At 38.1% G+C, this 22,469-nt stretch overlaps 2 protein-coding genes across 3 annotated transcripts in view; both read right to left on the bottom strand.

Annotated features, from left to right (window-relative positions):
- ccdc88c (coiled-coil domain containing 88C) overlaps positions 1-15,035 on the bottom strand; it is a 54,485-nt gene extending 39,450 nt beyond the window's left edge. For both annotated transcript variants that reach the window (XM_079632435.1, XM_079632436.1), the window contains exons 1-3: positions 14,584-15,035; positions 12,840-12,940; positions 9,046-9,154 (exon numbers count right to left, since the gene is read on the bottom strand). In XM_079632435.1, the coding sequence (XP_079488561.1) occupies positions 9,046-9,154; positions 12,840-12,940; positions 14,584-14,664 (291 nt within the window). In that variant the 5' untranslated portion in view covers positions 14,665-15,035. The remainder of the gene's footprint in view (positions 1-9,045; positions 9,155-12,839; positions 12,941-14,583) is intronic.
- Positions 15,036-16,639: 1,604 nt separating this feature from the next.
- LOC307008960 (spectrin beta chain, erythrocytic-like) overlaps positions 16,640-22,469 on the bottom strand; it is a 29,524-nt gene continuing 23,694 nt past the window's right edge. The window contains exons 25-37 of the mRNA XM_079632296.1: positions 22,227-22,431; positions 21,863-22,086; positions 21,484-21,634; positions 21,071-21,315; positions 20,845-20,983; positions 20,662-20,746; positions 20,380-20,576; positions 20,137-20,210; positions 19,997-20,060; positions 19,525-19,781; positions 18,855-19,028; positions 18,669-18,711; positions 16,640-18,554 (exon numbers count right to left, since the gene is read on the bottom strand). Of these exons, the coding sequence (XP_079488422.1) occupies positions 18,369-18,554; positions 18,669-18,711; positions 18,855-19,028; positions 19,525-19,781; positions 19,997-20,060; positions 20,137-20,210; positions 20,380-20,576; positions 20,662-20,746; positions 20,845-20,983; positions 21,071-21,315; positions 21,484-21,634; positions 21,863-22,086; positions 22,227-22,431 (2,044 nt within the window). The 3' untranslated portion in view covers positions 16,640-18,368. The remainder of the gene's footprint in view (positions 18,555-18,668; positions 18,712-18,854; positions 19,029-19,524; positions 19,782-19,996; positions 20,061-20,136; positions 20,211-20,379; positions 20,577-20,661; positions 20,747-20,844; positions 20,984-21,070; positions 21,316-21,483; positions 21,635-21,862; positions 22,087-22,226; positions 22,432-22,469) is intronic.

The raw sequence follows: 22,469 nt of genomic DNA, 5'->3' as shown, positions 1-22,469 counted from the left end.
AAATGTGTTTTCACTAAATGCATCTTTGCAACTAGGAGAATGTGTAAGTTTAATTGTTTCTAACGTTACACTGGAGAAGAGTGAAGCAAATGTGCCCATTGTCATGATTGACACGTATGCTGGTGGCAAAAGGGGGCAGATCAATGGTCATGGAGATCCTCTCCTCTGTTACAGTGACCCATATTGCAGGTTTGCCTGAGGGTTCTTCACTGAATATACAATGGAGAAACGCACAAATGATCAATATCTAATCCACCAGACCAGATCATGCCACATGTTCACCCTGAGCTATGGTTATGTTTTAGACTTTGGCTTGATTTAGATTGCTCATATAAAGTGTCTATGTATGCCTGTTTGTGTTATTGAAAGTAAAGGTCAATTTGACCAAATTTGTGGCCCCATTGCTGTCTGTACTCAGTGACCCAGTGTTCTATATTCACTCTCCTGTGGAGTAAACCACAAGCTGACTACAGCTCTGTACATGAACACACCCACATGGTAGATAGATTTATAATAAGCCCAATCCACAGAGCTCCTGTCCAAACACTGCAGGCAACATTAAAGAACCCAAAAAGTTCTTATATTGTAATGGCGTGTTTTCAAAAACTCCAAAATACTGCATATAGGCATACTTTTGCTGTTTGAGTGTATTCATGCAAGAGATAGGGATACACGATATGGTACAGGTTATCAGCTGATATTAAAGTGCAACGAATTTTGAGATGTGGGCGTTGTACGCAAAGCAAATGCAGTCAATTGTGGAGAGGCGGGGTTTAAGTGGACTAAATGTTTAGAGAAATCTGGCATACTCACCAGAGAGATTTTTTTTTTATTTTCACTGGAGGAACGAGCTATGACATTATCATTATATATCACAAGCTCAAAAAAATACAAATAAATGAAACATACATGGATGAATCATTCACAATAAGATATATAACATGCATCTACAAAATAGATAGGGTGCATTTTCATTTCATGCCAAATTTATTCTTTATTGCAGTGTTTAATTTATTTAACATTGGCCAATAGCCAATGTTGTGTATCTAAAGAATTTTGTGTTCCTTCGCATTCAGAATTGAACCTTTTTTTTTTTTTTTTACACACAATATAGCAGTTGTCAGTCACATTTATTCTGTTTTAGGGTGTGTAATTTGAGACAAGGATATATTGTCAGAATGTGGGGAGACATAAAAGATGGAAACCACATAAAGACCAAGACGTCACATATAGTCCAAAAAGAGGAGCATAAATATCAGCCGCTAACAAATGAAAAATCTGTAGAGTACACAAAGGGCCCAGGTGAGCACTGCTGCTATGTGACAAAGTCACATGTGATGTCACCACTTCCTGTTAGCAGAAATCTTATTGCCTTTGTGAAATCTCCACAAAGCACAGTAAGACCACAGGAACAACAAAGCATAATACATACATAAAGTATTTAGGTTTCAGTAGTTGTTGAGTAACTTTTTAAAATCAAGAAAACTCAGAATTAAAGGGTCCAAGCCCAAATCCCTGAACAAAACAAAAACAAATGTCTTAGAAAGGGAAACCTAATTCCTACAGGCTCTGTATGTGCGTGGACACACCAGCTTTCACTTCTCATTGACTCAGAGGTCAACAGCAGGGACAGAAAGAGAGGCATTCCAGACTCCCTGGCAACTTCAATTGACCTAGAGAGCCATACCACCTCCCTCTTTACCCCAATTCTTTATTAAATAAAATCAGCCTAGTGGAACCTCCCCCCACTTCTGTCCCATTCCACAGGAGGTAGAGTGACCATCACAGCAGCTGGACCAAATCTGTGTAGATGTTCAGGTCCCGGCACCTCGGGACCAAAAATACGCTGCAGTGGAGGAGAATAAGACTTCTTGTCTTCAATCATTACCTTTTAAAGACAGCTTGATCTTTGACCAGTGGCCCACAGAGGACATGTTTGCTTCATGTGTCACATTCAGAAGCAACAGATGTCCATCAAAGACAGGAGGAAGACTAGAGTTACTCCATATGGCAGCTAATAAATAAAGAAACCTTCAGTCTGGAGTTATCTGGAGCAAAAACAAGGGGCAATATTAACTGACAATAGACGCACAGAAATGTTTTACCTTAAAACAATACAGGCTCAGTCATGACCTGATTTATGCAAACAAGCATAATATAAAATGAGCACTATGTTATTAAACAACAATAGGATACATAATGTGTAATGGCAAAAGTAAAAAAAAAAAAAAAAACATAGGGTAAAAAAACTTTTTTTTTTTTAAAGGTTGTCTTGTTAGAATGATTAACTTTGTCTTGTTGAATGAATAGCCAGAATTGCAAGAAAATACTACTCATTTAGCCTATTCATGAGGCAACAAGTTACATAACTACATTCCCCATTATGTCCTAATCTCGTTCCTCCATGTTAAGCAGGAGTTTGTCCTGCTGCGAATGCCACACAGCACTCGAGTTGCACTAGGAAAACCATAAAAAGTATTGAAATACAAGGTACACGTTTTATGCTGTGCAAAGCGTTGTGAGTATAAACGAGTGTACAAACAGAGTCTTAACACAGTTCTGATTGACAGTGAATTGTGATTGTCACACCCTATTTCTGCATTCAGTGTAGACAGACAAATTGTTTGTTGCATCGCACCTGGTCCGGGCACAGTGTCGTGCATCCTTTGGTCAGTGTTGTGCATTCTTTGGTCTTTGGCAGGTAACAAAGGAGCAAGAATGTATCTTATCGTAATCGCATCATAAGTACAACAAATAGAAACCTCTTAGGAAGACTTGAAGGCAGCATAATCATTACTATTTGCCTATGATAACAGGGTTACCTCGTTAGGATTTTACATTACAGCTTTTCCTGAGCCTGCTCTCCATTCTATTGCAAACACATGAATACATGCTGTGCCGAAGTCTGCAGTAGCAAATGTTATGGTCTATCCGCTTAGAAATCCATGGACAAGTAACAGTCACTTTTTTGTAGAGAAAATGTGTGTATCTTATAATCATTAAGTGCTGGCAGAGATGAGAAAGAGAGATGTGGAGAAAAGAATAGGGGAAATATGGCTAGCTTTAAAGCAGTGCATGAGGCTTTGGTTTGGGGTTTCCCATGGCAGTCTGTCTCTGGAGGGAGGTTTCCTGTGTTCAGGGACAAACACACAGGCCTTTTAAAGGCAGTGAAAAGAAGCATGTGTATATTCATGTCTAAGCGACATTGAGTATTAAAATAATCAGGCATTACAAGACACAGCCAAAAGAAGTGTCACATCCACATCCTGAAATTAAGCAAATCATGCAGAAATGAAATGTCAGAACAAGATGAGTGTTCAAGAAGAGCCCCTAGAGCTCCTCTAAGGCTGTTCAGGTACATGGCAAAAGGGAAACTGTACACCTCTGGGAACAGCCATGTCATCTCCACAGTACGCGAGCAAACAGCAGAACAAAGAGCTAGTATGCTAGCCCAAAGAGACACCTCCCTTCATTTAGAGCCATGTAGTGAAGCAAAACCTGTAAAAACCCGCCAAGGAACGGCAATTCAACACATGACTGTCCTCGTTTACAGGGCTTGCGTGGGGATTATTCACAAATTCTACGAATGAGTCTTAACCACATCCTTTAAGACAGCTATTGAACTCAAACCGAATCGTGTGGCAACAGTGAAGAGGGGTTTTTACTTTTACAATAGTGCATGTGGAACCAAGGAACGCAGCCAATCACAGACTAGAAGGGAATGCTCAGACTGTCGGGCTAGCTAGGCGGGTGGTAGAAGGGCAACCCTCGAACCCAAACCATAAACAAAAACAGTTGGTACGTCATTGTCTGAGACAAACTTTCTGCCAGAGCTGTGCGACACATTTTCGAATGAACCATTTTGAGTGCAATCTAAAACAAAACAGCTTCGGTTGGATGTCCTAACATAATGTTAAGTGTGTTGCGGTCCACTGTAGTTCATTATGCACGTGCCCTGGGCAGATCAGGGGCCCGGCAAGGCTACATATCTCATGTTCAAGCTCTGAAAGGAGTCAGCTTACAGGACCTCATGTTCACAACGACTTGCTCTTCAGACAATAGGCAGGGAGGAACCAACATACAACCCCTCCCCTCCCCCAGAGGTCCATTGTTCCCACTGTCTGTAGCACGGATCCCTGCGGTGGGATGCTTTCTGGTGAGCAAGCACAGAGTCATTTTAGAGCTAATGAGGGGAGAGCAAAAAGTATGGGCAGACATCGAGAGATGACACTGGGACAGTGAAATGGGCTGTGGTGAGACCCCAACCCACAGTCCGAATGGATTACTATACATTCCAAATTCCTTGATGAAACTGGGGCAAATCTGGTCGGTGTAGATTAAATCACCCAATGTGAGGGTTTAGGCTTAAAGCTAAATCTAGGCTAAGCTGGGAGAATGCATCATTTTGGCATTAGATATTGAAGACGTGTAATCTTTCATAACCTGCCGTGAGAAAGACATTTGCTTTATGTGCAAATATTTATAGAGTTCAGGTCACAAGTCCTTAGAAACCATGCAGTGCCTATCAATGATCTGTGGGATCTAAACTTAAGAGGATGTTGTTTCTGATCTACCCAGGCTGCGAGAACTGCGAGAACCTCAAAGAGAACCAATTAACACCATCTTTAATCATTCCCAAAAACATGACAAACACGGTTCAAAATACAGTTTTCTCAAGTAAATGTGAGTGACACCAACTTGTGCAAAATTTGGCATCACATAGCCCAGATGTTGTGGGTTGTAGTTGCCAGAATGGTATTAGTACCAGATCCAGTGCCTGGGGTTCGTGGAAGTGAACCTGTGTTTCCACTGACTTGAGAACTAAATGGTTATGTAACAGATTAATTATTACTTTGTACTTCATGTGGCTACATAAATAGTCTAGAAGATTTTTTTTAATCTGAACAAAACATTTTATTTTGGATAAAACAATTTTCCACTCTCCACCTTCTAATACAATTGGTTTACGGTTCCGACAGTTCTCAGTTCTCAATCAATTGAAGTCCAAGAGATTTGGGTGCCCGTTTAATTTTTCGCCAGGCCTAAAAAAAAAAAGTTTTACGGCTAAAAAGTAAGCACACCTCTCCTTAATAAGCCTCAGTATTCTAGCCATAATTTATGTCTGTAGCACAAACAAGGTGGAACAAAAAAGTACCAATGTTTAATCCTTAAGGCCATTGCACACTGAGTCCGAAATTCGCATCCGAAATTTTGGCACGTTAAAAAATAAATACGACCTCACGTTATGTCAATCACGTTTGCACACTGGCTCCGAAACTTTCATCCGTCATAAAAAAAAAAAAAAAAAATCGAAATGCGTTTGATTTTCTGCGTTTTTTGCATCCGTAACAAGCAGTTTGAATGGTGTTTGAATGGTGCTTTGACAATTCAGAGCCACCGAATCACGAATACGAAAGAACGCATACGAAAATTTCGGACTCAGTGTGCAATGGCCTTTAGGCTTTGTGGTTTTGAAATAGAATGAGCAACTATATAGATGCCTATATAGAGAGAGACGTGCCTTAGAAAACACCACTAATTAATCACTAAAATCATCTTCCTTTATCACACTCACTTCCTGTGTTGCTGCTGCATGAACATGCTCAAACAATGTGCGCTATTTTACCCTTCATGTCAACAACCATGTTCCAGTTTATAGATCTTTTTAGAAATGAATTACATTGTTCGACTTACTCACATGAGCATAAAAGACCAGTCTACAGCCATCTGCTTATCTCACTGGCCTTCTGGGTCATTTCTGTACACAGTGGCTGAGACTCCTGTTGACACTCAGATACAATGTAGTTTATGGCTGAGAGAGAAAGCACTTTGCAAATAGAACGAATGACAGTTCATCTCAGATTCCCGTCTTGTGGGGATCTCAAATAGAAAGCTCCAGTTATTTCTGCAAATCAATCCAAATTAATAGAATGAGGAAGACAACAAAATGATTAGTTCCGTTTTTGAATGGTATATTGACACTAATATTGATTGTTATCATGTAACCGCATAGATATTTGGCATTGACTATTGATATTCAATAGTGTGGTTGGTTATGGTATCTTTCTCTCTGATGCTTCTTCAAAATTATTTTAACAATGCAGTCACAGGTCACATTTAAAACAATTTATGAAAAAGCCACATAGTAACCAAAAAACATGTGGCTAAACCAATTACATATGTTTGGACCAAGATATTCAATCCACTGATGTATCAAATAAGGCAACACATTTGCATAGCAGATGCGTAAGCAATGCTCTGATGCGTTTGAATGCAAATTTGTTGATAAAAAGATATTGCATATTAGTTATGGACATAGTAGGCTACTGCTAACAAAAAATTAAACTCAAGCTAGCAAAAAAAAAAAAAAAACTCAACTGTTGCTAAATTCATTGCACTGCACAGTTAAATTGTACATTTTCATTTTGAACATTTAAAGTCATTTGAACATTATATAAAATTCTATAGTAACCGTATACTATATCCAGGTAATAAATTAAAGATTAATAGATTGTAAACTGTAGCTAGCCATAAAATTGAGTCACCCGATTCAGTGTCCACCTCATTTCTTATCAAGATGCAGCAACAGCACAGAAGTGTGAAACGTTCTAATTAGGTCCCTGGGTGTTTGTGACGGACCACCATAGTGTATCACAGCTTAGTAAGACATAAGAGAGAAGATAACAGACAAAGAGTGAATGACCCAACTCCTGAATCACTAGAAGAAACCAAGAAGCATCATTTGCAATGAGAGAGCTAATGTGTTACAAAAGCATATGCTTTGGCTATTAGTCGAACGTCTTAAGGACAAAATTTCAGAGGGTCTTGAGGCTTTCAGTTCTCACATTACCGTGACCCTTCCCCCTTATCAAGACCCCCATAGTTGGGTCTCCGGGGGAGCGATTAACACGGGATAAAACAACACATCTGGTTCTGTTCAGCAGAGCGTTGGTCCAAATCAGATGCTCAAATGTTGCTTTTCTGAAGTCCATTTCCAGGATCATATAGGACAGTTTCTCTTGGGTTGAGAATGAGCACTTTGTGTGTGTTTTAGACCAGCCACATGAGGAAATTGAGACAGTTGACCAGTTTCGAACAACACACACAACCCAAAGTGTGCATTTACCCCTCAGTGTAAAGAATTTTAATGAATAACCTGAGTTTTACCATAGTTGACCAAAATATCTGACAGATAGCATCTCTTTTACTTACGCCAAGGTGAGAGCACTTCTGTATGAACACAAACCTCTCAGTTACTTATTACTGAGCCCATTGGGTGACCTATAAAAAAAAAACACTAAGATGAGCTCCACCCAAGCCAAATATGTGGTTAAGGGGGCCTTCCATCACTGGAGGAGTGTGATTACTACATTCTGAAGCTCTGCCAAAAATATTGCATAATATATAATAAGAGGTTCTTTTAATATCTCAGCTGCTTACTGCCGAGTGTTCTTTTAAACAGAACAAAGAAGGGAACTGTTGGAGGGCAAAAGTATACGATGGGGCAAACGTGCAGGACCATCATAGATGCCCCCCACCAATATTTTAATAAATATAGGTTTTTTCATTTACCACGATAAAGGGATAAGAGATAAAAGAAAATTGTATATATTATTTATATTATAAATAATTAGATATTATTTATCTATACATTTTAATTCTAAACAAGTGTGTGTGTGTGTGTGTGTGTGTGTGTGGGGGGGGGGGGCAGACATTTCCCAGTGACTGACACACAATCAGTCTTCTTTCACTATGTTGGGATGGAAAGCAGTGAGATCTGAGCAGGAATGCGTCTGAGACGATCTGCCAAGGGAAAAGGGGGTCAGATGTGGCAAACGCTTACTCAGATGGTGGGACGCTGCCCAGAACAGTCCAAACCAAATCAAAAGATTTCAACTCCCAAAACCAACAACATAAAATACCCCTTCCAGCAGTAATTGTGAGTGAGAAATGTTTTCTGTGAGACCAGAAACTGAGTCAATGATACAGTATGTCTAATATAGTGTTGAGAAAGGCTGTCCTTTCATGTATCCCTGTTTTCTTCACAATAATTACTATCATTATGACTACAGTCTCTCATAAAAACTTAGTTTCTTATAGACCACCTTCAACTCCATGAGGTCTTGAAAAGCACTCTCACTCTGATATTACCCTATGAACAACATCCATATAAAAAAAAACGTTCTAAAAGCGTGTTCACAAAACATAGCAGCATGGTAGATAGCCTTAATATTAGGATTTAAAAATATGATATTAAAGACTGGCCAATAACAATAATTATTTTCATGTAATGGTCCAAACAAAAAAATGGCCAATATTAAAATTCTTTGGTCTAAATTAATAAAAAATAAAAACACTAAAATAAAATGCTTAAATTCTCCAATATAATTTAGACAATATTATAATGTACAGTATGAAAAGTGGATATGCATAATGCTAAATATAACATAATTTTTTTTATTATATTACTTTTGCCATAACTCAAAGCTAAACTTTAATCTTTAAAAACTCTAAATAATATTTTACAAAAAGGAATTTAATCATTTAGGGAGGTAAACTAGCATATTTTTCTTCATTTTTAAAGTTTTTTATTTCAAATATCAATAAGAAACATGTCTGATTGGTGGCTGACAGACATGACTCTTAACCATTAAATGATGCATGCCGTTCATAAGTGACTAGTCATTCAGACAACCCACCAACAAGATGATTTATGAAAATATATATTTCTGCACATCTTTACTGGTTGCCTTCACATAATAACTAAGATCTGAGGTTTCAGGGTTGACGTAACAGAAACTCTTCTATGGGATCAAAAATGAGGCGCCCAGCTACCCACAAATCATAGTCACATCTGCAGACAGGTTTAATCCTCATGACACCAGCATCACCACCCAGTGTCTGCAGAGACCAGCCGCTGTCTGCCATCTAATACAACCACACACATACACCATGTTGTCTTTAAAAAAGCTTAAGCTCTTGCTTTCTAGTGAACACCAGGAAGTTCTTTCCAGTTGCAACACGACATGGAGGAATAGATCTTACCTGGTAGTAGTTTTTGATATGTCGGATGACAGTGTTGAGGTTCTGTATTCTCAGGTTGACATCATTGTTGACTTGTTTGTTCACTCGCTGATTCATGGGGCTTGGGTCTCTGTGGACCAAAAGCAAAAAGAGTACATTTGAAAATCTTCACATAAGCACAACTTTAATAGGGCAGGGCAGAATGTTCAACTAGCCATCCAACCTAATTAACTAGTGAGAACGACTAGTTATATCTACATACATCCATTCTTATTTTTTAACGGTTTGGTTGACCTAATTATACACAACTTCAAGACACCAAATCTTTTTGACAGTCTGAGTTGTATTTTTATAAATTTTTCCTGTAATGCAAGTGTAAGCTCGTTTTTATAATCAGGTTAATTTGACAAAAAAATTGCGTGGGAAGAAATATTATAATATTACTAAGCATTATGTTGCAGTTGGCAAATTGATAAAGAATAAAATAAAAATAAAATCCCATGAATTATTCCACTTGGAATCTCTCGTTTCTGTATTTCTGTTCCCAAATCCTTCATCTCTCTTTCGGTTTATATCCTGACCTTTTATTCACTTCCAATCCATTCTTTACTGTGGGAATGTTTCTAAAGTTTAGAAATGCATTGTCTTATTTTTATCTGTCAAAATTAAAGAAAAATAAAAAAACCACTCAACTCACTGGCTTCAATATCTTTGTATCCAATATCCAGTCCAGTGATATGAAAGCCTAACCAATATGAAAGTGTGTTATTATGCCAGAATCATTTAGAAAAATGTTGTTGGTTTAAAGGGGTTATGATATGAGAAATCAAATTTGCCTTGATCTTCTGGCATATAAGAGGTAAGTTTCATAGCTTAAAATGTCCTCCTCATTATAAACAAAGCATTTATTAAATCAAGCTTTAAAAATGGCAATTCACAAGGACAAATACATTTGCATATGCTTGCCTTCAGAGCAAGACATCGACGAATAGTTATGCAACGCATTATAGGCCCCGCCCACTGGGATTCAGTCGCTTGAAGGCTGACACTTGCCTACACCGGGTACGAGGGTCACATTGTGTCTAAAGCAAATTGAATCCATAATAACTGATGCTTTCTACACTGGATACAGTATACAGATGCCCGCTCAGTTTCCGACATACTCCATACTCCACGTGCTCGAGTCTGCCAACAACATGACAAATTGAAAAGAGAAAGAACCTTCGCTTTTTATTGCGTGCATTTAAACAGGTTGGCATCTCTGTTCAGACTTCAGAAGGATCCTAGCATCGGAAACAAGTGGATGGTTAATTTTAATGATGTACCGGATCAAGTCGGTGGATTATACGTTTGTTCGGAGCATTTTGTTTTGGTGTGGCATTTTTACAGGTGTGGCATATCAAAATGCTGATTAGACAACATGATTATTAAAAAAAAAATTATTTGCTAATCTGAAAAATGATCCGATCCATGGCTTAAAAAACGTAAATGATCCGTACCGTGATTTTTGGGATCCGTTCCACCACTAACGTGTAATAGCGATACAGACAAGCCTTAAAGGTGCTGCCCCTTAATACGGATCATTTCAGACAGGGTCAGGGTTGAAAATAACTGTTTGTGTTTTTTTTGTTAACATAAGTGATAAAATAATAATACAAATAATTTAAAAATCCATATCATGACCCCTTTAAAGGATTTAGCCTATTCAGAACAAGGATTTGTTTGTAATGGGAGGGAGAAAATCTATATGCAATTCCTTGCGTCACAAAATAAATCTTTGTTGATGTAAACTTTTACATCAACAAATATTTTCCAAATTATTCTGACATAAGTAATTAGGCTTTCATAACACTGGCCTGGATCAGTGGATGCAGAAGCTGAGGTCAGAGAGTTGAGTGATGCTCAGAGGAGGGTCCTCGTCTTGGCCCGGACAGTTCTGAGGTCCTACATAGACTCTGTTTGTGCGATGCTCATTTACATTTGTTTTGTGAGAATGGCATGCAAATTCTGCCAGCTTGGCCCACAAATTCCCACTTGCTAGTGAAAGAAACTTAAAAGATCAGGGTCAGTTTTTTCCTCTGCTGTCAGGCTCAACGGTTTTCTATTGCCTGAAGCAAAGAACACTGCATTGAGTTTCACTTTTTGTGCCGTTTTACAACCATAGATATAGCACCTGACAGCACGGTTGAAAAAACAATGATTGTTTGGTAAAAGTCGAGGGAAGACTGATAGGGTGCACACAGAGGACATCTGCCAGATGGGATGCATTAGCATATAAGCTCATTTGCTAACAGCGATGGTGTTTACTGCATACCTGGTGCATTAAAACACTAGCAAAGGTATCGGTTTGCTGCAGGCATACAAGTGTGGGCACATTATAAATGGATGTGGGTGACGAGAAAGAAGTGGTGTGTACATAGCCCTCAGCATTCCACATCTCCACTCATTTGTAATGGTTCAGTGGAAACACACTGGACACCTGAGTAAGTGAATCTTCATACTAACAATATACAAGAACTCATTTTGTTCCAAAGCTCACATATACATGTATATTCCGATTCCATTGCAAACAGATCATGGTCCTTAACTGACCCGCATGTGCAAAAGAACAATAAAAAGACATCACACAGCACGCTGTCATACGAAATTTAAAACAGAGGACATTAAAGGAAGTGATTACACGTTTATTTATAGTGTGATCTGCCACTGAAGCCAGCGAAATTAAGCGCAGACAATATAAAAAACAAAGTGGAGGATGCGAAAACGAGAGCCGAGTTTTTAAACAATTACAATACAAGCCCTCATGTTCTCCTTGTCTGTAGAGCTGTCACTATAATACTTATGAGTTCTGACACATCCTTCCACTGACTACCTTTCACAACAGCTGTCTTGATAACGTCGGGTGCTCTAGACGAGTGACATAAAAGTTTTGATTTCATGGTGACTTTAATTCTGCAGAAAATGTCACATTAGGGAAGCAAAATGGATTGCAAAAGCAGTTTTGTGTTGACTTTAAAACAACTATAGGAATGAAACTGATGCAGTTACTCTTCCAAGTAACATGATACGCAGAGAACATGACACCAGGGCTACAATAATTTATCGGGGACAGTGACGAGAGTGTCTAAGGACGGCTCATACAGTAGATGTGTCGTCTTCCCTTTAGACATGAAAGATCCCCCTCCCACTTGCCCCCCCGATTTATAGAGAAAATATTTCCTTTGTCTGAGAAGGTCTAGTGTTTAAGCCCCCGATTAAGGCAGATAGGGACGCAAGTCTGCCGGAGTAAAAGTAGGTTAAAGGACAAAGCTGATGCAGCGGATTCTTAATAACAATGGTTTTATAAAGCTCAACCTAAATGCACAAACTTCAGCCGTCAGAAGTGTAATGAGCTCATTTACATGATGCAAATACTCTCAAAGAAGGGATTTCCTTGTTCATCAGCAACACACACAAGAGTGCTGCCTAGTCACCTGTTAAGCTGAGGTTACAGCTTGAGCTAACCAAAACTTCCGTGACCTAACGTTCAGTCAAACGCGGCTAAAATAGAGACTGCATGCTTGCTAACTGATGTTAGCAAAAAACTCTGGGCAAAGCACAACCCCAAATCAGCCCCTTTATTAACACACTAATTATACAAGAGGTAAAAAACTGATGGAGCGTGAAGATTCGGATTGAGTGTCTGCACTGTTGGATGGCAGGCAGGAAAGGATAGGATGTGGTTTCTAATGAAAAAAGATAGGTCCACAACAGCTGCTATATTACAGCATCTACACACAGTCGCACACATACACAGTTCAGACTCTGTCACTCACATGTGTGTCATTATCTTGTGGAGGAAAACACCATCCACTAAATCCATGAACATAGAGAGCTTGTCTTCTGAACTGGACCCAAGGGGTCCAAAAGTCTTGACCTGTAAAAAAGAAAAAAAAAGAAAAAAGTAAATAGTAATATCACGGCAGGATACATGCACAGCTGCACAATAAATCAACCATGCTTTCGGTTTCAGAACAGAACTGCAGAGTTATTTTAGACATTTGTAAAGATAAACTTTGTCTGTGTGAAGAGTAAATATTGCTCGTCAATATTGTCAAACCCAAAGCCTAAATACAACTGTCTTCCCCTTACTATAATATGTGTTTGTTTTTCTTATAGTGTTATAAATTATCAGGGAACAGATAATCATCAGAGTGGGATTGCTTATGATTGTCTAATCAGGGTTAATTCACCCACAAATGAAAATTCTGTCATTAATGACTCACCTTCATGTCGTTCCAAACTCATAAGGGAATCATTCATCTTTGGAACACAAATCTGAGAGCTTTCTGTCCCTCCATTGACAGGCTACGCAACTACAGTAGCCTACCATTTTCAAGCCCCAGAAAGACAGTAAAGACAACATTTGTAATCCATGTGACTCCAGTGGTTTAAACTCAATTTCATGAAGCAACGCTGGTGCTTTGTTTACGCAAAAAAAACAAAAAAACAAAACAAAAACACTTCTGAATATATTAATAATATTAATCTCCATCTGCTCTCGCGTCAACAACAAGCATGTGTCATAGTACTCTGGTAAATGTGCGTTGGAGATTAATATTTTGTAGATAAAGAGGTAAATTAACCTATACTTTATGCGCAAACTAAGACCTGGTGTCGTTTCATAAAATTGAGGTTAAACCGCTTGGGTCACATGGATGACTTTTATGTTGTATTTACCTTTCTGGGGCTTGAAAGTGGTAGTTGCGTAGGCTGTCAATGGAGGGACAGAACACTCACATTTCATAAAAAAATATATTAATCTGTGTTCTGAAGATGACTGAAAACCTTATGGGTTTGAAACGACATGAAGGTGAGTAATTAATGTCAAAATTTTAATTGTGGAGTGAACTACCCTTTAAGAAGACATACGGGTTGGAAACACACTGGCCAGAGAAAGCACAGCCAAACAGGACACAAGGGTCAAGGTAAGGGGGTCATAGGAAGTTCTGCAGGTTTCGCCAAACCCTGTCAACTGTCATTAAATTCTTCATGTATGTACTGTGCTCATAAAAATGTTTTGCTGTTGTGTGTACAGGTTAAACACATCTAACTTATGCTTTACTTTTCATGGGACTTATTTAGAAAAAAGCATTATAATAATATTTGTTACATTACATTCATAGAAAAATATTTTAGCGCAATATATACTTATAGGCTATATTAAAAATAGCTATTAGTAGTAAAACGTAATTCATAACAAGTTTGCAAATAAAGTAATATATATATATATATATATATATATATATATATATATATATCACCATTTTTTTAATAAATACAGATACAAATAAAATAAAATAAACGAATTAAATGTTGCAATAAACTTAAGGTACAATTGTAAAATGCTTATAGACATCTGCTAAATGGAAAGCATGTTAGCCTCTTTCCAGTAGAGAAAACATTCAGCCCACATTAGTATTGATCAGCTTTGCACTGTCACTGACCGCTGCTCAACAAACTACACAACGCAAACACAAACACAAACACAGCAGGTGCCATCGTGTCTTTGTGACTTACCCAAACCACAAGCGGCGAATCCATGAAGTTAGACATCAGTTCAGACACTGTAATATCCATTTTGGGGAGAGAAAACAGCATACAATATACCCAAGCAAGAGTTAAAATTGTTTGCAACTTAAAGTGCGTCAAAATAAATAGATAAAAAACAAAGTGCGTCGGATTCCTCTAAGGCTTTATGTACTCCACATTACTGTCCGTCGCGGAACAATGCAGGGGACGCGAAGCAACTCCATTAGGGAAATAAAAAGACATTCCTTGGTTTAAAAAAGCTTTTAAATCATCTGCAGTCCCAAAAGTGAAAGGTTACAAACACATAAGTGAAGCGCTACAGTCTACGCGGACTTGCACCATTAAAGTTAAACTTCTCGCCATTTACTCTCAGCTATTGCTAGAGTTACTTTGTCGCCGCGTATTCAACCTGTACCCGCAGTCCCGCACACGAAGAGCACAGGAGAGTGACATGCTCATAAGCCAATCAGCTGTGCGTTTCTAGCGGTGGGTGGAAGTAAATCGACCAATAGCGGACTCGTAGGTACAGGGTTTCATTCAAAATGACGTAACCTACACAGGCCAAACTGTTGTCGTGACAACCAAAGCTCAACTACAGCTCGTTGGCACCCTCAGCAGGTAGACTAACATGTAAGTTATATGTTTGTACATTTTGAAAACTTGCCTTTGTTTACCACGTTTCCTTGCTTTATATAGGTAAACATTTAACTATAAAATTACACAGGTTGGCATGTCATTAAACACTGGATACAGAAGCGTTACCTTTATAAAAGACATTAATCAGTAACGTTAGCAGTTGTTTTTTTTGGAGTCAGGTACACGGGTTTTGAATTTTAAAAAAATGTAAAGAAGGAAAAAAAAAACTTTATCTTTGGTTTCAGAATTATTGTATGCACATTTTGAATACAAAATATGTAATTTACGTTAATTACGTATGATATTTGCACAAAACCGAACCTCGCGTTTCAGTTGTTTCCTGACCAAAATTTGGCATTAAAAAGATATTACGTATCCATTAAAATGTAATTCGTAGTGAAATTTAGTTATCAAAGGTTTGTGTCACTAAGAGGTATGTGTCATTAAAATTTTGGGCTTTGAGGTGAGTCTTTGAAGTTCAGTGGGTCCGTGCAGTTCTGCATCTGGGCTCAGTGTGTTTTAGTCCATGTTGCAATCTGATTTCTGTGAATGAATTCAGTAATCACTGACATAATACTTTTCATGCTTTTTAAACATTCAAAGAAAATCCTTAACACAAAACATTACCGGTAATATAAACTATTAGGCCTATTGCAAAGTGGTAATAGTGTAGTAGCCTATAAATATTTTCTTACAACAATTATTTATATTTGTATTTCTCACACTTCTACTACAGGAAAAGAGTGATCTATTTTTTTACAATGATTGTTCCCTTGGTTATAATAATTCCACCTCACCTGATCATACTGGTTTTATACTCAACCAATAGAAATGTAAATCAATAAAAACGATTAAAGGTGCTGGATGTAACGTTTTCACTCTACTAAAGCATAAAAATACCATAATATGTTTGCATATATTGAGGAAACATGCTAAGTTCTCATACTCGTTTCTTTGAAAAACACTTCTACAGCCAGTTATTTCACTTTGAAATGTGCGTTTCCAGGCTAGAATCTTTGTTATTGTTTTGGTCTGTGATACTGTACGTTGCCAATTTGTCAATTTTCATTGTCCATTGCGCTCGTTCCTGTTGTGTATCCTCAAACTGGCAACCTGTGTGAGAGCTGTTCAGTCTGAGAAGCAGGAGGTGGGGAAAAACAACGATCTCTGATATTTTGAATAGGACTGCAGTACCTATTTCGACCACTAGTCATTCTTGCCAGATTCTTACATACTGCACCTTTAAGCATGAGAGGATTTAAGACACTAGTACTGATGTCTGATTAATGAAACAATATTATTATTATTGTTTCATTAATCAGACATTATATGCAATTATTTATTTTTTAACGGGGGAAAACCGGTTGACTTCTGTAAACTACAAGGCTTTAAAAAGACAACAGAGGTCAAAGGTTACTGCAAACAGAGTTTATTGATTTTCATACTCCCAAAATGAGTCATACAGATATAAAAGGAGAAAAGAGAATGGAGGCATATTAGTTGAAAGGGAGTTCATTCTAAAGTAGGCTGCAGTGTGTTTAAAGCAATAAAACGGAAATATCTGGAGGTCCGGGATGTAGAGGCCAACAAAAAACACCACCGTAATAAAGCACCACGCTGACCCTCATAACACATGACTCTGTAAACCTATTCCTATCCAAAAACCAAACAGTGAGATGCAATTTATCTACTGTTAAAAAAATTTTTTCTGCATTTTATTTTAAAACATTACTCGTTTTAGCTTGCAGTGCCTGGCAGAAACAGTACATATACATAATTCAAGGTTAATATATAATACTGAAAGAAACTAAGACTTTGGAAACAGGGCACTTTAATTCTAATCAGATTAGACAATGTACTAAAGACAACTTACTGTTTTGATACAACCTTTCAGAAACTTGTGTGACAAATATAAGTTAAAATCATAATAAATGTTTAATTAGTTTGATCTGGATATAGGTATTAAGTTCATTTATGAATGATGTTTTATGATTATTATAATAATAATTATTTGTTACAGGTAAAATTTCCCTCTACCATTACTTCTACATTCATATTTGAGTTACAAATATTTTCCATGTTTTTAAACATTCATTGGCTACCAAGTTTTATTCATACTACATTATTTAAGCTGTACATATCTCTTTCGAATTTTTTATTATTGTTATGATGCATGATGTAAGAGTCAAGAGATATGTTTTACTGCTTATAATGGTTTTGCTGCCCTAGTGTAATGGTATTTATAAGGGGATTAGGCCTGTGGCAGCCATACTGGGAAACCTGAGTTAAGAGAGGGTTAAACTCTTATATTAAACATTTAGCACCATATTAAATTAATATATCAGTTCATGCTTTGAAAAAGTCATATTTAACATAGCTGATGTTTTGCAACAAAAAAAAAACTGCCCTCATCTTTGTCTTTTCTTTAGTACCATGACTGTACTTCATAATGAATTAATATATAATAGCATTAATATGTTCACATTTGAATATAATATTATTATAATATTCATATTCATATGTTTGTTGGAATAGTGGAAAATAGCTTTTACAACACTTAGGACGGTCTAAAAGCACACTAAACACTGTGCTTATTGCATATAGAGCATGTTAATGCCATGCACCTTCATTACCACACCTCCTGCTAGCTGAGCGCCATTTACAAAAGGAAACGCTTCTCCCGTGTCTCTATGAAAATTCTATAAGTTCCAATGCAAAGAACACAGTATTACATTTGCAACCATTTTAAAGAAATAAGGCGGATTAACAAAACTATGCATGTTATTTATAGTCAAAATACATACTGAAGCATGCCTAGAAGAAACTCAATACATAAAACAAATCAAGACAAAAAGAAATCATTTTTTCCTACAAATATTTTTGGTTAAATTTAATCAGGTTCCTGTGCTTTTATTTGTATACAGAGTGAATGTGGTATGTGACTCTAGTATAGGAAAACACAATAAAACATAAAGAGCAATACATGTGGACATTAGCAACGCCTCATTAGCTTAGATACAGGCAGCAGTGTAATCTACATTTCATATAGCTAAATTCTTACAAATTAATATAATGTAAAAAAAAACAAAAAATGGTGTTATAAATCTGTCCCATTTCACCTGTGTCTGTCCAGGAGTTTATTTCTTCTTAGCGAACAGACTAAACCTCTTCTCCTTGTCCTTCTTGGTTGAGGGAACCTCTAGAGTAGTGGAAGAAGGTGGAGGTAGGCTTTGTGCCTTCACTCCTGATGGCCCTGCTACTGGTTCTTCTGTCTGAGCTTGTGCTGCCTGCTCTATAGCCTGAGTCCAGTTCTGGAGCTCCTCCTGTGGACAGAGAGACAAAACACACATATACCATCATTAAAGTTCTTCACTTGCTAACTTCAAAGATTACGCTACAAACTAGGGACTAATTGGAAGAAGCATTCAATAGCTCACCTCATCTTTACACTGGAACAGATATTCACTTCCATCTTCATGTCTAAGCAACCAGGAAATGGAACAAGGAGAAAACGGGTAAGCAAGGCCTATATGTAGGCTAATATACTCCACAATCTCACAACAATGAGGTTTATTACATTTTATTTTTAACTTATTATAAAGATTGATAACCAAGACCCTTACCGGAGTTTGAACACATGCTTCCTTTTTTTATAGTTGGTCAAGATCTCGCATGAAGCATTGGTTAGGGTCAGGGGTTCCTCGCCATGGTAGGTGACACTGTGACTAAAGCTCTTGGCATCCTTGTAGACAGAAAGCTGTCCAGGCTTGAGCACACAGTAAAGGTTGTTCCAGGACCTGAGAAAAGAAAGTCAATTGGTAAAATTGGTAAAATGGCTACTTACTGTGATTGAAAATTTATCTTGAAGCATTATACTTAATCAAGACAAATAGATTTCTTCTGAAAATGTAAATGCAACAATGCTAGGGTGTTCTGACTGAGTGGTTCTCCGTGGTCAAAAGAGCCCAGTCGCTGTGATATACTGGTCTCTAGGTATTGTGGTTTCTAGATATTGCTTGGGTCCTTCAATATATAATGTAGTAGTTTTATCTGTTTTATTGTCTGCCAGGAGAAAATTACAAGATTGTTTATTTATAGAAGTAACAATTATCATATCTTCAACTTGCAGAATGATTTGAGGTATTATTCATGTGCTGGCTGAGTTATGTGCTGAAGTTTAATACTTAGGGCTAGGAATTTGTTCAAAGTTTCACCAATGCAATAGTAATAGTGATGATACCTCAGCAAACACCAATTACATAATTTAGCTGACCAACAAAAACAACAGCTAACCTGTTGGATGCCTTTTTATTATGTCCTTCCATCTCATGTTTGCGGGCTAGAGTTCCCTCCATCAAGACTGGTTGACCTTGTGAAGATTCAGTGGGAAGTGTGGCAGCTTTTTCTGTCTCTTTGGAAAACTGAATGGATGTGGAAGGGTCCAGCTCTAGTGAGCCACTTTCCTGCATCTCTGAGATCAAAGGCACAGTGGAGTCCCCTGCTGTGCCATCAACTCCGCCGGAACTAGGCTCTATTACTCCTAAACCAGACTGAAGACCACATGAGTACAAAGTTCAGGTACAAATTAAGAAGTATTAAATGTAATATTTAAAAAAATATTTTGCAGTACAAAAAGGAGTAAAATAATATTATAGGCTGTATTTACATTAAGAGGTGACAATATGAAATGTGAAAGTATATCTGACATGAAGAATGTTGTTTGAAGAGAAAGATGGCAAGATTCTAATACAAAACGTAAACTCACCAGAGACTGTTCTTCTGTGGGGTAAAGTTGTGAGGACTCCTCTGCAAAACCTGTGTCTTCTCTCCTGGAGGTCAAATGTCAACATTTAATATGGAATACGGAGGAATGGAAGTACAGTGTTCCCCAGATCTTATGTTTACCTGCTGTCTTTCTCTTCCTCTTGTCCGTACTGTTGTATGTCCAGTTGTTGTTTCCGAATTTCCAACAGCTCCAACTACAACAGATTATAAATAGTCAATAACTATTTTTTTCTGAAGTAAATGTGAGTGGTGCCTGCCATTGCAAACAATTCACATGATTTGAGGTATTATTGATGTCTGGAGCACAAATGGTGTAGGATAAGTTTAAAACATGTCAAAGTTAAAAACACACACAACACATACTGTTGTAAGACGTTCCAGTGCTGAGAAACGTTCTTCCCATGTAGCAGTGGATTTCTCAAAGGCTTCATGCCTCTTTAGCAGTTTTTCGACCTCATCCACTGTTTGGCCTATATCCCTGCTCGCCACGTATGGCTCCTGGGCAATCAGCCAAGCCTCTGCCACAGATGCATCCCGAGCAAACTGACATACCTCCAACACTAGAAGGAGATATAATTATAAGCAGCCGTGAGCACTATTCGTGTGTGTCTTTTCATGTGTGTATGCTGACATTTGTGGACTTACAAAGTCTTAGCCAATCCCATCTATCGTCCCATTTGAGCATCATCTCTTTCCTCTTCTCAACCAGATGCATCAGCTTCTCCTTAATCTGTGAGTACAAGTATAAATGAAAATGAAAATGAATGTCTCCTGCCAGACACTTTGTTATGGCAGACTGCTACACTGCTACCTCCTGTGTCTGGTTACCTCTGCAGAGTCCTTGTGCTTGCGTTCCAGGAGGACCCGGCCTAGCTCTACACACTGATTAAACTTTGCTTCACGGGTCTCAATCTCAGCACGGATTCCTTGGTGATACTTCATTAGGAGCTCCACTGAGGAGACATCTCTTCAGTGGACAACAAGAAACAAATCTCATTAAAAAGGGGAACATGGACACCTCTACTGTGATGACCACAATGATGCATTTTCTTACCGTGGCTTTTCCTGTGTCTCTATCTGCTGAATGATGCTTTCTATCCAGGCCAGCAGGTCTCTCACCATGGTGAAGAAGCGGAATTTGTCTGCTGTATCCTCCAGTCGCTTCCTCCTACCCTCGCAAGCATCCAATAGGCCCTTCCAGGCCTCCACAACCTCTTTTTCAGTTGCTTGAATAGCAGTGGCCTGATCTCCAGCATACTGGGCACGCAGTCTATTTGCAGTCTCCTGGAACTGTTTCACCTACAAGGAGAGAAATATGGAACATCCTTAACTTTTTAATATACAACATTTGACATTTTCTATACAAGCCACTGACTTATAAATAGGTACAAGGCATAGAGATTTCTTGAGATGAATACATTTAACTATTTATGACCACCAGTTGTTCATGTAATGTGTTTTCCTTGCCTGTTTGCCCAGGGAGCTTATATCCCTCTCAAATGCGGCATGCATTCGGTGGAAGGACTCTGCTTTGCTGAAGTCTTCACCCAGATCATCAGGAAGCTCATTCTTCTTTTCCTCAATGTGAGCGACCAACTCCTTCCCATCATAAAAATACCTGACCAAATTTATAGTACATTATGTTTTCCAGTCAATTTTTGTACCCCATACAACATCTTACACAAGTGAAGAATAATTATTGTAGAATAATTAAAATAATAATTATAATCTTGTTCCATAGGCTTGTTTTTGAGTGAGATACATTGTGTCAGTTACAATAATATAATCTGATAAAAGCACTGCACTCTTTAGTGACATTTAATCCATTTACTTCTTCTATACTTACTTAAGCAGGTCATAGGAGGCTGTGAGGAGCTGGGAACGAGTGTCGATGAGTTCCAGCAGATCTGCCCAACTCTCATTGACTCCATCCTTCCACTCCGCCATGGTTGCTGCCTCACTGTGGCCTGCTTCGATCATATCATCTATGATCTGGTTTACAGTGTCTACACGTTCTTGACCCACTGTCCCTGTCTCCCGTGCAAACTCCCTGAACTTATCTCGCAGGATCTAAAATATTAATAAGTATGACTTTAACAACACAATATACTAGTGCTGAATATGCCAATTCTTGCATTGTACATGACAAGACATTCGTTTGTGTGAGAAGTAGTAAATGTGCTTATGTTTGTGGGTAAGTTCTGCTTTACCGTCACATGGTCAAGGTCTTGGCCCATCTCTTGTGAAGAGGCCACCACATCACGCTCTGCAATCCACTGCTCAAGATCCTCCACTTCACGGCTCAGCAAGAAATGATGATATGTATGGTCCAGTGTCTTTTTTCGGTCCTCTGCTTGCTCCTTCAGCCCAGCATACTGCTTATCAACTTGTCCTTGTCTTCGGATGATGGCCTCACTTTACATACAGACAAATAGAGATGAATCTGTGTTATG

This window comes from Phoxinus phoxinus (assembly GCF_949152265.1).
Source record: "Phoxinus phoxinus genome assembly, chromosome: 13".
Taxonomy (NCBI): domain Eukaryota; kingdom Metazoa; phylum Chordata; class Actinopteri; order Cypriniformes; family Leuciscidae; genus Phoxinus; species Phoxinus phoxinus.
This window is presented reverse-complemented; position numbering and strand designations above follow the sequence as displayed.